This window comes from Carlito syrichta, unplaced genomic scaffold (genome assembly GCF_000164805.1).
Source record: "Carlito syrichta isolate Samal-C Ts95f unplaced genomic scaffold, Tarsius_syrichta-2.0.1 Scaffold311970, whole genome shotgun sequence".
In the NCBI taxonomy this organism is placed as follows: Eukaryota; Metazoa; Chordata; class Mammalia; order Primates; family Tarsiidae; genus Carlito; species Carlito syrichta.
In genome coordinates this window covers 267,483-281,129 of record NW_007256066.1, presented here as the reverse complement: position 1 = coordinate 281,129, position 13,647 = coordinate 267,483, and the positions used below count along the sequence as shown (strand labels likewise).

Here is a 13,647-nt window from a genome sequence, read left to right as displayed (position 1 = left end):
TGAGAACACAGGCACCTGAGACATAGTTGGATCGACAGCAGGATGGTGCAGTCCTTTGTGTAGTAGTCTTTACACATATTTGCTCCTGCTTTTTCCAAGTTTCATCTCTTTAGGTATCCCTTAGTGGTGTTCTCCCTCTCATACTTAAGAAATACAATTATGGTTTCTTGCAGTTTGTCAGGGAGCCACTGGTGATGTAGATGGGGCACAGATTGTCTTTAAGGAAGTTCAGAAGCTCTTCAAAAGGAAGAACAATCAGATTGAACAGTTCTCAGTGAAAAAGGTATGTTGCAGCCCGTTAATCTGGTGCACTGCTTATAATGGGCATCGGTAGACAGCACTACTTGAGGCAAGTTTTAGGAAGTTGTATTCAAGGCTGACAATTTACTTGCCACATAAAATGCAATTGGCCACTATGGAGAGAACTCACTCCGTGATCATTCCTCTGCTCTGAATAGAAAGTACTTTTTTGTTGCAAATGATAAAAGCTGATTTTTTTTTAAATGAATAGCGGTATTACATAGCTGCAGAGCTAATGAACGAATTTCTAGAGGCAAAGTGTCTGTCTGAAGAATTAGGTAGTTTCAGAAGAATACAGATTGGCAGAGCCTAGTGAGAGATGGAGACTATCTGGTGTTTCAGATAGTGACACGTAATAAAAAGCAAAAGTTTGCATCACATTTGCTGACACAAAGGCCCAGGACAATAGGGACAATGTCCCAAATTTATTCTTTAGTTTTGAGAATAAAATTTTGCTGAATTACCTTAAGTTACATGACATTTTGTATCCTGAATTTTTCATGATTTTAGTTGTATAAGTTTCTATGGAATGGACATTTATTGACACTTCAGAGCATAAATTAGATTATAATGTGGATTGCAACTGAGAGCACTGGCACCAAGTAGAAAATTTAAACATCAACAGAACTGTGACTAAAAGACATCTAGCCTGAGAACCTCCATGTAAACCCATTGAGTTCTTTTTTGTCACCAAGCTTTATAAGTTCCTTTGATTGAAACTAAAATGAATCCAGCTTTATCCCCAAGTTTCCAAAATACACCCAAGATCTTGGTAGTAGGTTGGACTGAATAATGAATTAAAAGCATATCTACCAATATGTTAAAAACTAAAAGCTTAAAAAACTAATAGTGGGTGAGAGAAATTCCAAAAGAAAATGGCTGTAAGTTAATGCAAACGACACTTAAGAGACAGTGTTCTGAAGGATGGCTTTTTGTAGAAATCTGTTTTTAAAACCTCTGTTTTTCAAGGCATACATTGATTTTTTTTTTACATTACTTTTCCTTCACAGGCCTTGTTATGAAAACAGGTATATATAATGAAGTGAACTGCAAGGAAATTACATATTGCAAATACTATCTTCTTATATCAATGATAAGGACCATTTAAGAGACTCACATGTAAGGCTAGCTTTGTCCCAATGGAAACATAAAGGAAACTGTGACAAAATAGGCACTTTCTTGATCAGCTAAGGCTATCCTCTATTAAGTATCATTTTCCTCCAGAATAAAACTTTTTGGATCTCTTTAAAAAACAAAAACAAAAAAGAACAACTGAAAGCACATTTTTTTAAATAGACATTTTTCCCCCTTAGCTTTGAAGGAGAGGGCCATTCACGCCGACTAGAAACTGTGCACTCTTAATGTCTTCGATGTATATTTTTAATTTGAATTTGTGTCTGAAAAACGTAGCCTTGTCATTCTGACTCCTTGCAGGCAGAGAGATTTCGGAAGCAAACCCCAACCAAAGCGCTGTGTGTGTTGGCATCCATCGAAGTGTTGTACTTGTGGAAAGCTCTTCCCAACTGCTCCTTGCCCAACCTACAGAGAATGAGTCAAGGTAAAAAAAAAATTAAATTTTCAAAAACGTACCCATTAGCTTCTTTTGTCAGTGCTGCATTCTTCCGTGTCTCATTAATGTTATCTGACTCATCGAGTACACATCTGTCATTCTTGGATAAAGGGTGTAGTGATGGAGAAAATTCTGTCGCTTAGGTGATTGGCGGAGGAGGCACTGTTGTACACAGATATGCTTGCCTTGCTAGGAGAACATAGTGGTGCTCTTATTATGAAATGTTAATTCTATAGCCATGGGAGTTGCTGGAAGCAGACTTTTTTCCCCAGTGAAAGCACTTGGTTTCATTTAGTATGTGATTTACATACGTAAAAAGCACAGATATTAAAGTGCACGGTTCATTGAGTTTGACAGGTATGTATACCCTGGTACCCACCACCATAGTCAAGATGTAGGGTGTTTCCACCACCCCTGTATTTCTCTTGAGCCCCTCCCCAGTCAGTGTCCACTCAAGGCAACTACTGTTCTGATTTCTATGTCCATGGATTAGTTTTCCTGCTCTTGAACTTCATGTTGGTAGAATCACAGAAAAGTCTGTACTTTTCTGTGCGTGGCCTCGTTTGTTTAGCACAAAGTCTGAGCTCTGTCCGTGGTGTGCCTTATCAGTTGTGTGGTTCCTTTGCTGACTGAGTAGAAATCTCATACCTATACCACAATTTGTTTATCCATTCTGTTTTTTTCTATCAATGAACATTTGGTTTGGTTTGGATTTTTCATCTATCATGAGTAAAGCTGTTACAAACATAAATGTACAACATAAGTTTACATGTCTTTTGTGTGAACACATATGCTCGCATGCTAATTTATCTTGGGAAGATACCTAGGAGCATAATTAGAAACCTTTTAAATTCATGTGTTAGAAAAACCATAGGACATAGGTCATAATAAGACCACCTCGTTAAAATCTTTTTTTTTTAAAGTTGGAGTCTTACTCTGTTGCCCAAGTGAGAGTGCAGTGGCATGCTCACGGCTACCACAGTCTCTACCTGCTGGGCTCAGGTGATTCTTCTGTCTCAGTCTTCCAAGTAGTTGGAACTACATACAGCCTTCCAAGTAACGGAACTTGGTACAGGTCGCACCAAGTTACCCAGGCTGGTCTTGAACCCCTGGGCTCAGGCAATCCTCTCTCCTTGGCCTCCTAAAGTGCTGGGATTACAGACATGAGCCACTGTACCCTCCCAAGTCTTTTTTTTTTTTTTTGAGTCATAGTCTCACTATGTCACCTAGGCTGGAGTACAGTGACATGATCACAGCTCAGTGCAGCCTTTGGCTCCTGGGCTCAAGAGAGCCTTCTGTCTCAGCCTCCCGAGTAGCTGAAACTAAAGTCCCAGCTATTTTTTTTTGTTTGTTTGTTGCCCATGCTGGTCTAGAACTACTGGCCTCCCAAAGTGCTGAGATTACGGGCATGAGCCACTGCGCTGCCCAACCCAGTAAAGTCATTTTTATTTAATTATAGGAAAAGCTCACAGAGAGGATAAACTAAACCTTTAAATAAAATAGGACTTTTTTGGGTTATTTATTAAAGAAATGCCATTCTTCTAAAGGTAGACATTTGAATGGTGCTTTGTAGTCCAGCAACAGCAAAGTGTTTGTTCTGTACTGCAACTCAGGAAGTAGGAAAGGCTGACAGCACTGCCACCCCCATTTTATGATGAGGAAGCACACACTCACGACAGTAGGTGACCTGCCCAGCTCCCATAGGACATTGGTAGGTGCTGTAGCTCTGAAGACCACACGCTGAGAGGCAGAGCTTTAAAGCTTCATACGGCTTCATCTTCTTGCGAGTGTGAAGGTACTTAAATTATGCTAGAAGCAGGATCATAAGATGAGACTACTGTTTTAATAATGCATATTTCCAGGAGGGTGGGTGCATGAAAAATCATTATCATTGGAAATTGATATTTTGGACATAACACTCCAGAAATAGTTTGTAAGCCACTATCAAAAACTTGTCAGATTTTTTTGTGCTTACTCTTGTTTTTGACCAAACATGGCATGATATCGAGTCACATGTTTATCATCAGACTTCTTAGCAGATGCCTTTCGCTTATTTCTTTTTAAAAAAATTCCTTCACAGTGGTCAAAACATTGCCAATATTGCTACTCCAGAGATCAAAGGAATGAAATAAGAAGTCTTGCACCGTGGCTCTGTAATTAGAGTAGATGTATAACCCTCCCAAAAAGTGACTCGAAAGGAAACAGATTTGTGTCTTGGATGCATTACATTCTGCTGTGTTCTTTTTTTTTTTCCTAATATTTTTTCTTCTAGAGATAGGGTCTCGCTCTGACACCCAGGCTAGAGTACAGTGGTGCAGTCATAGCTCACTACAGCCTCAAACTCCTAGACTCAAGTGATCCTCCCACCTCAGCCTCCCAGGTTGCTGGGATTCCAGGCACAAGCTACCACACCCAGTTGCTGTGTTCATTTAAAAAGGATTTGCATAATTTAAAACCCATTCTTTCTTGTCGAAGCAAGTATAGCTATATCTACCAATGTCTAACACAAAGGAACAGTAAATGCTTTTAAGTATTTTTTTAATGTGCTCGTGCAAGATCATTTATTTAGAAATCAATTAAAACACAAATACCAATGACAGTAATCGACAGGCACAAGAACAGTTATCACTTAAGTAAAATTTTACTAAATAGTCTCTGAGCCTCTTTCCAGGCATCAAAATGAACAAACTAACAACAAAGATGTGTTAATGGAGAGGGAGACATTTTCTGGAGTGAATATGAAATCATTCGCCTATATCTTTGCTAAATTGCATCCAATTCTGAGACCTATTAATTCAATTATATCATTCTCTAGTGTCAAGCTGTAACAAACAAAATCAATCCAACCATATAGAGTATGATGAAGATCTTTGTAGAGAAACAGTTACATTCCAGAAAAGACTGATAGCAGGCAATGGGAATCATAGCATTTGTTAAACTCTTTCCCTCATGCCCTCCTGGTTTTGTGCATTCAGCTTATCAGACTCCCCATCTCAGCAGAGCTAGTTAGATTCCTGTATCCTTGTCTTGTGGTTTCATTCAAAGCCTCTCCCCGTTCATCTGCCCTTCTCCACTGCATTCTTCCTCTGCCTTTTAATGATGTTTCTTTGTGTTTTCAGCACAGTAGGCAGAGTGATCCTACTAAAACCTAAATCATATGGTATCACTCCGCTTCTCAGAAACTTCTGTGGTCTCTCATTTCCTGAAAAGTCATAGCCCAAGACCAGTGACCAGCAGTGCCCACAGTATGAAATCCCCAGTGCTGCTCTTCTGGTGGCTCACCAGGCTCCTCCTCACTGTTCTTGAACACAACCTGGCATGTGCTGTCCTCAGTGCCTTTGCAGCCACTCTTCTCTTTGTAAATACTGCTTCCCCAAACATCCACATGACTTCTTCACTCATTTCCTTCAGGTCTTTACTGTGATGGTACATTTTGAGTGAGGCTCACACTGCCTTTCCCACACACTTCCAGTTCCCCCTTCCTGCCTTTATTCTTTTTTTTTTTTTTTTTTGAGTTGGAGTCTCACTATGCCATGTGTTCATAACTGAATGCATGTGGGAAGAGATTTGCCTGTCACTGTTGCATGTTATGAGATATGTTTTAACTGTGAGCTTGTTGTATGAGATGTGTTTTTCATTCTTATGCATTGTATACGATGTTTTCATAACTGGATGCATGTTGTATAAGATGTGCGTCTCACCTCTAGGTGTTGTATGTGATGTGTTTATAACTTGGTGCAATGTACCCTTCACTGTTGCACTTTGTATGCCGTGTGTTCTTAGATGAATGCATGTTGTGTGAGATGTGTCTGTCACTGTTCCACATAGCATGCGATGTGTTCATATCTAGGTGCTTGTTGTATGAGACGCGTTTGTCAATATTGTACTTTCTATGTGATATGTTCATAACTGGGTGCCTGTTGTATGCCAGTTGTCTCCTGCCTTTATTTTTTACCTGAGCACTTACATATTTTATCTATTTGTTGTTTGAATTGCCCATCTCCCCACAAAACGTAAGCTTCTTAGGGGCAGGATTATCTTTTTTTCTTGGCAAGCATTTTGTTTATTTTTAGGATCGCAGTGTTTTTATTGTTATTTATTTATTTACTTATTTATTTGAGATGGGGTCTTGCTATATTGCCCAGGCTGAACTGAAACGCCTGAGCTCAAACAATCCTCCCACCCCAACCTCCCAAGTAATTGGGACTATGGGGACTCTCCACCACACCCGGGTTGTTTTTGTTTTTAAGTAATTCACAGATGTACAAAAGTATTCAATCTGTTCAAAGCGGTAGAGGGCAAATGTTAAGTATCCCTTCCACCCCAGATGGCTAGTCTCCTCCTGAGAGACAGTCACAGGTCATGGTGGTTTTCCAGAGGTCTTCTCTGCATTTCTATGGATAAGGGTGTCTGGGTATGTGTGAGACCGTGTGTGTGTTTGTATACGCATGTAATTACTCAAATGGGAACATTCTCTAGATAGTGTTCTGACATATACTTCGATCATTTAACAGTATTCTGGAGATTGTCAAATATCAACACATAGATCTACCTCATTTTTTATGTCTGTAGTATTCCTAAGTATGGATATTGGTAATTTATGTAACTAAGCCCCTCAGTGAGCACACAGGTTGTCTCCAAGTCTTCTGCTACAATAATTGACTATGCTTTGCTTCCGTGTCTATACTTACACATGTATTACTGGTAGGCTAAAGTCCTAACAGTAGAATTTCAGAGTCAAAGCGTATGTGTTATTTAAATATTTTTGAAGATCTCACCATATTGCCCTCTGAGCACCTTACACCCATTTACAAACCCCCACAGTCATGTGTATTGTTAGCCCTTAGCATGATGTTGCACAGCAGGCAGATCTCTAGAACTTTTCTATCTTGCATAAGTGAAACTCTACACCATGAATAGCAAACCCCTTCCATTTCTCCTCCTGCCTCAGCCCCTGGCAACCACCATTCTACTTTCTGTCTGTGAGTCTGACTACTTTATACGCTTCGTGGAAATGGAATCAGGTAGTATTTGTCCTTCTGTGACTCACTTATTCACACAGTATCCTCCAGGTTCATCCATGGTGGTGCATATGACAAAATTTCGCTCTTTTCTAAAGACTGAATAATATTCCATTGTGTAGCTGCACCACATTTTCTTTGCCCATTCATTTGTCTTTGGACATTTAGGTTATTTCCCTATCTTGACTATTGTGAATAACGCTATCATGAACATGCGAGTACAGGTATCTCTTGGAGATCCTGACTTTACCTCTTTTGAATAAGTATCCAGGAATGAGACTGTTGGATTATGTGCTAGCTCTATTTTTTAATTTTTTGAGGAAACTTCTCCCTGGTTTTCATAGCAGCTATGCCATTTTGTATTTCCACCAATAATGCACGTGAGTTCCAGTTCTCTACATACTCACCAGTAGTTTTTTTTTTTTTCCCCCTAATGGCCATCCTAATAGACATGAGGTAACAACTTCTTGTGGTTTTGATTTCCATTTCCCTACTGATTGGTGATGTTAACTGAACTGAATCATCAGCTAAACAGTGACATAGTCACTTTACTCTTCATGATATTTAAGGAGTTAAGTGAATGTATTTCCTTCCTGCCCTGTTCGCTCCCCTTCTTTTGAAGCTTGCCATGAAGTGGATGATTCATCTGTCGTTGGATTAAAGTATTTGCTTCTTGGTGCCATACACAAATGTCTAGGAAACTCAGAAGATGCTGCTCAGGTAAGCTTAATGCTGTCATGGCTAAAGAACATAAATCGTGAACACCTACATACGTGCTTGTGAATAAGGAAAACGAAAAAGCATCAAAGCAACCCAAGCCTCCCACTACAGTATGAACTTGATCCATTTTATGTGCTAAACACCATCTTCTCAGTTGCCAGAAGTTGATGATTGCTAATACTCGTTTCTCATGTAACTTCAGATTCTTAAAATGCTTTTTTATATATGGGCTTCTTTTCTGGCACTAGTATTTATCAAAGATGGCAGTCTCAACTGGAAAGCAGAAGAAATGAGACAGACAGCTTTGCAGGAGCAGAATTGAAACCTCAGACAAGAACAAAACTGATCAGATATGTCTGTGTGTGATCCCCTTTCCTCTCTTTGTAACTGCAAATTACTGGTATAACACTGGAGGTGAGGTCTAGAAAGTTTTTGACTTATAATAGTCTGTGCATATGAAAAAGAACCATTAGTTATGTTCCTTTTCTTTCTTTTATTTTTTTAACAGAGTCTTGCTTTGTCTTCCAGGCTGGAGTGTAGTAGCACCATCATAGTTCACTCAGCCTTGAACTTCTGGGCTCAAGCAATCCTCCTGCCTCAGGCTCCCAAGTGGCTGAGACTAAAGGGACACGCCACCATATCCAGCTAATTTTTTTTTTTTGAGTTGGAGTCTCACTCCATCGTCCAGGCTGGAGTGCAGTAGCACGCTGACAGCCACTCCAGTGTCGACCTGCTGGGCTCAGGCGATCCTTCCACCTCAGCCTTCCAAGTAACTGGAACTACAGGCACATACTACCATGCCAGGCTAATTTTTTTATATATTGTAGGAATGAAGTCTCGCCAAGTTGTCCAGGCTGTTCTCGAACCCATGGGCTCAGGCACTTCCTCACCTCGGCCTCCCAAAGTACTGGGGTTACAGGCTTGAGCCATCGCTCCTCAGCCCAGCTAAATTTTTTTTTAATCATTATTATTATTTTAGAGTCAGGTTCTCACTGTGTTTCCTAAGCTGGTCTTGAATCCCTAGCCTCACGTAATTCTCTCACCTCACCTTTACTTTCCAAAGTGCTGGGATTACAGATTACAGACTTTAGCCACTGTACTCAGATTATTTTCAGGTATAGTTGGAGGAACTTTTCTAACCACGTTTTTTTTTTAAGGAGTATATTCCAGTGTTACTTTGACTGCTCTTTCAAAGAGTTCATGTGTAGTAATCGGAGACTTTGGCTTTTCAATCCTAGAATGTCAATGTACTCGTATTGTAATTTTAAATTAATCTTTCAGTGTGAGGTTATGGTAGATATCACAGCTCTTAATAGCTTGTTTCAGATCAGGTGCTTAAATGCTAGCAAGATACAGTCAAGACATGTCAAGAGATGGTTCTTGGCTTGCATGTTTCTGTTTTAAATATTAAAATGGGGGGCATGACTTTTAGACACAGATAAAGATGTTCTCAGCAATTCACTTAGTAGAGGCTGGTGTATCAATTGTAAAAATAAGTAGCTGAAATTAGGCAGACTGTAGGAAGCATGTAAAAGACTTCTAAGATATGGATAGGAAAATAAAGAAGAAGAAAGAAGACAAAAATCTGATCTAGAAAACAGAAAGAATGAGTCTCCTTTCCCGCCCCCTGAAGACTGTGATAAATTCATTCCAATAACGTGTGTTACTTTCAGTTCTTCCAGCGAGCTGTGAAAGATGAATTGTGTCGTCAGAATAACTTGTATGTTCAGCCATATGCCTGCTATGAACTTGGCTGTCTTCTAATAGACAAAGCAGAGGTAAGATCTTTTTTGGTTTTGTTTTTATTTGAGTTGGGGGTCTCACTCTGTCACCCAGACTGGAGTGCAGTGGCACAATCACAGCTCACCACAGCCTTGACCTCCAGAACTCAGGCTATCCTTCTGCCTCAGCCTTCCCGAGTGGCTGGGACTGCAGGTATGTGTCACCACACCCAGCTAATTTTTTTTATTTTTATTTTTGTATAGGCAAGGTTTTGCTATGTTGCCCATGCTGGTCTTGAACTCCTGGGCTCAAGTGATCCCTCTGACTTGTTCTCCCAAAGTGCTGGGATTACAAGCTGAGCTACTGTGCCAGACTAAAATCATACATATATACATACATATATATATGTATGTGTGTGTGTGTATAAAGCGTTCATCAACAAAGATGTACACATGAACAGGCACAAAACATCTTTCATTTAAAATAAATTGATTGAATATAATGTTCCTCATTTTGTTTTTCTTTAGGATGAATCCAAGAAGCTAGTAATACTATCTTACTGTTTTTAAGGTGGTAATGTCTTCTGTAGAATTCAAATCACAGTCATGTATTCCTTAAGGACAGGGATACATTCTGAGAAACACATCTTTAGATTATTTTGTTGTCATTTGCACATCATAGAATGTTCTTACACAGACCTACAAACCTGTAAAGCATGCAACTGTACTGATTACTATAGGCAAATGTAACACATGGTATTTGTGTTCTAAGCATAGAAAAGGTACAATAAGAATAGGCTATAAAAGATAAAAAATGGTTCACCTGTGAAGGGCACTTGCCATGAATGGAGCTTCCAGGACGGGAAGTTACTCTGGGTGAGTCAGTGAGTGAGTGATGAGTGAATGTGAAAGCCTAGGACATCACTGTACCCTACTGTAGACTTACTCCATTTATTTTTTAAATATTTCTTTCTTTGGTAATAAATGAACCTTAGCTTACTGTGCCTTTTAACTTTATAAACTTTATTACAAGTTTTAACTTTTTGACTCTTTTGTCGTAAGACTTAGCTTAAAACACAAACACATTGTACACGGTACAAAATATTTTTTTATTTCTATCATTGTTGTATAAGCCTTTTTCTATTCAAACATTATTTTATTTTTTAGTTTTTAAAGTTTTTTGTTAGAAACGGAAACACCGGCACACACATTAGCCTGGGCCTATACAAGGTCAGGGACATGGATATCGCTGTCTTCCACCGCCACATCTTATCCCACTGGAAGGTCTTCAGGGGCAGTAACATGCATGGAGCTGTCATCCCCTGTGAAAACAATGGAATACTTCCTGGAATACCTCCTGAAAGACCTGCCTGAGGCGGCTTTACAGTTAACTTTTTTACAAGTAGAAATGGTAATAAGATAATGGTAAAAAGTATAGTATAATAATACATCTAAATAAATAATATAGTAAAATAATATTTTATAGTAAAATATATAATCCAGTAACATAGTCACTTGTGATTATTATCAAGTAGTATGTACTATACATAATTGTATTTGCTAGATTTTTATCGACTGGCAACCAAGAAGGTTTATACCAGCATCACCGCACACATCTGAGTCATACTTTACACCACTATGAAACAATGATGAGGTCACTAGGCAACGGTAATTTGTAAGCTCTGTAATCTTTATCATTCTATGAGACCACTGTCATATATGCAGTCCTTCATTGACTGAAATGTCATTCTGTGGCACATGACTATACAAATGTAACTTTTCAGACAAAGATTCATTTGAGAGAAAAATTATTGCCTTTCCTGGTGGTATGATAAGATATAGTATGGTTCATTCAGATCACGGAATTTCAGTACAATTCTAGCTCTGTCACTCATTTTAGTATACAACCACATACTTTCTTCCTAATCTGTGAAGCAAGATTAAAAATGCCCGCCTTGTTGATTTAATAAAGATTATAGTGAGAATAGATGGTGGTATGAATGATTAAAAATTTAGACCGCCAGCCAGGCACAGCGGCTCATGCCTGTAATTCCAGCATTTGGAAGGCTGAGGCGAGAGGATTGCCTGAGCCCAGGGATTCGAGACCAGCCTTGGCAACTTGACGAGACCTCATCTCTCTACAATAAATCAAAAAATTAGCCAGTCTTGGTGGCGCACGCCTATAGCTCCAGCTACTTGGAAGGCAGAAACAGAAGGCTCACCTGAGTCCAGCAGGTCGAGGCTGCTGTGGCCATGCACGTGCCACTGCACTCCAGCCTGGGTGACAGTGAAACTCCGACTCAAAAAATATATATATATATACTATACAAATGTCAGCTAACAGGTACTATTAATCTGTATATTTACATTAGTGCAATAGGGTAGGACTTTTTTTCTTTGTTTTAATAGGATTCCAATAGTGCTTGACTCTTAGAGCCTTCTTTTACAAGTTTCATTACATGAGTTTCATACATTGGCTTTATAAAGTTCTAATTTTTCATAAACTCCACTCAGTTTTCAAATATATGAGCTTTCTAAACGTTGAACTCAATCACCATAAATATGGCTCTAGCCTAATCTTTAAATATGTAGCCTATCTTGTCAAACATTGACTTTTAATTGGAAACTCTTTTCATGTGAAAGTCTAATTTTCCCAAAATAGAAAAATACAATTTGTTATGAATTTGGATAGAAACTTCTAAAACTATATTCATTTTGATGACATTTTACTCTTCATGCAGTCTTACATAAAATATAAGAAGACTGGCCTATCTATTTCTTGAGAAATAAAGTTGATGTTTTCACTTAGTCATGTCTTCCAAAGGCGATATAAACTGGACATGGTGGTGTGTGCAATTCCAGCTACCCAGGAAGCTGAGGCAGGAGGATTGAGGCCAGCCTGGTAACCTGAGGTATACTTTAGTTGTTGTCTTTTTAGACTAACAGGGACAACGATGAACAATTATTTATCAAATAACGTCTTCATGTAAATCAATAAACAGTCTTTATAGCAAGGAAAATTGGAGTCATTATACTTGAATTGACAGTTAACTCACTGTCAACTGTGATTGTTTTAATTAACATGTCCTACTATAACGTGCTCTGCTTGAGCATATATAAACATAGATATTAAAAGGTAATATTTTTTCTTATATTCACAGACCGTAGGAAGAGGCAGAACTCTACTTCTCCAAGCAAAGGTAAAAATCCTGAGTCTACCTTTTTCCAGTGTGGCTTGTCTTATCCTGTGCACTGTACACCTGAGTCTGAATTCAAGAAAGTTTCTGATATGATGTTCTGGTTGATAATATGACTGGAAAGGAAGAGTGATCAATTGAATCAGTGAGCACTTAATTGTTAAGTGAAACTACCAAGATCATAAGAAACTCCTATGACATTGTTCATTCTGCTGATAAACATTCTAGTCTTAGTGTTTGGGTGGGAAAATGAGTTTTGATTTTATAACTGTTTTTGAATTAAGAATTTCTAGTAGGACATTAAGCACAACTTAAGACCACTGTTTCACGAGTAACATGAGGAAAATTTTCCAAATAGAACATTATTGAGATTCAGTTAACATTTTTTAAATGAACACTGAGTTTGAGGTTTGGGGAATAAGAAAATCAAGTAGATGTGAAACCTTGACTAGGAGTATAGGGATTTCACTTTGGACCGTCCAAAATTTAGTGTGGTTTATACTGCAGTATCCTGTGCAAGCTTAGATAACAGAGTCCCGTAAATATCTTTCTTTGATCTTACAGGAGGATTTCTCTGGCTACGACTTTGAAAACAGATTGCATGTCCGCATCCATGCTGCTCTGGCTTCTCTGAGGGAATTGGTTCCTCAGTGACCTGGAGTGCCCGCTCTGTCCCTCCCCACCCAGGGTCTGCACTTTAAAATAAAAGCAGAGGACAAAGCTGCTGTGAAGATTGGCTTTTCTTCTGAAAACCACCTGTGCCAGGGACACATTTTCCCAGTAAAGCTGACATGTTAAACATCTCCTCTTTCAAATATATAACTAAAAATGAATAATGATGATGAGGAGAAGGATAATAATACTAATAACTAACCATGTGGGGAGAGGGTTAAGTGGCCTTGTTCAAACCTTTTAGTTTTGTGATTTATTATTTTTAAAATAAAATCAAACTAAATAGTCAACCTATGATCTTATAGGAACACCTACCTTAAGCACATATCTGAATGGGTAACATTAAGAGGCACCTGTAAGATTATTAACAATATCATGACATCGCATTTATATTGTGTTTTGAAAAAAATAAAAGTGCTTTCTAGCATTTCACTTTATCCTCAAAA

At 38.7% G+C, this 13,647-nt stretch overlaps 1 protein-coding gene across 1 annotated transcript in view; it reads left to right on the top strand.

Moving 5' to 3' along the window:
• The window catches only part of TTC39C (tetratricopeptide repeat domain 39C), a 122,175-nt gene extending 108,528 nt beyond the window's left edge, over positions 1 to 13,647 (top strand). The window contains exons 9-14 of the mRNA XM_008069376.1: positions 174 to 283; positions 1,735 to 1,858; positions 7,514 to 7,611; positions 9,285 to 9,389; positions 12,494 to 12,532; positions 13,094 to 13,647. Of these exons, the coding sequence (XP_008067567.1) occupies positions 174 to 283; positions 1,735 to 1,858; positions 7,514 to 7,611; positions 9,285 to 9,389; positions 12,494 to 12,532; positions 13,094 to 13,183 (566 nt within the window). The 3' untranslated portion in view covers positions 13,184 to 13,647. The remainder of the gene's footprint in view (positions 1 to 173; positions 284 to 1,734; positions 1,859 to 7,513; positions 7,612 to 9,284; positions 9,390 to 12,493; positions 12,533 to 13,093) is intronic.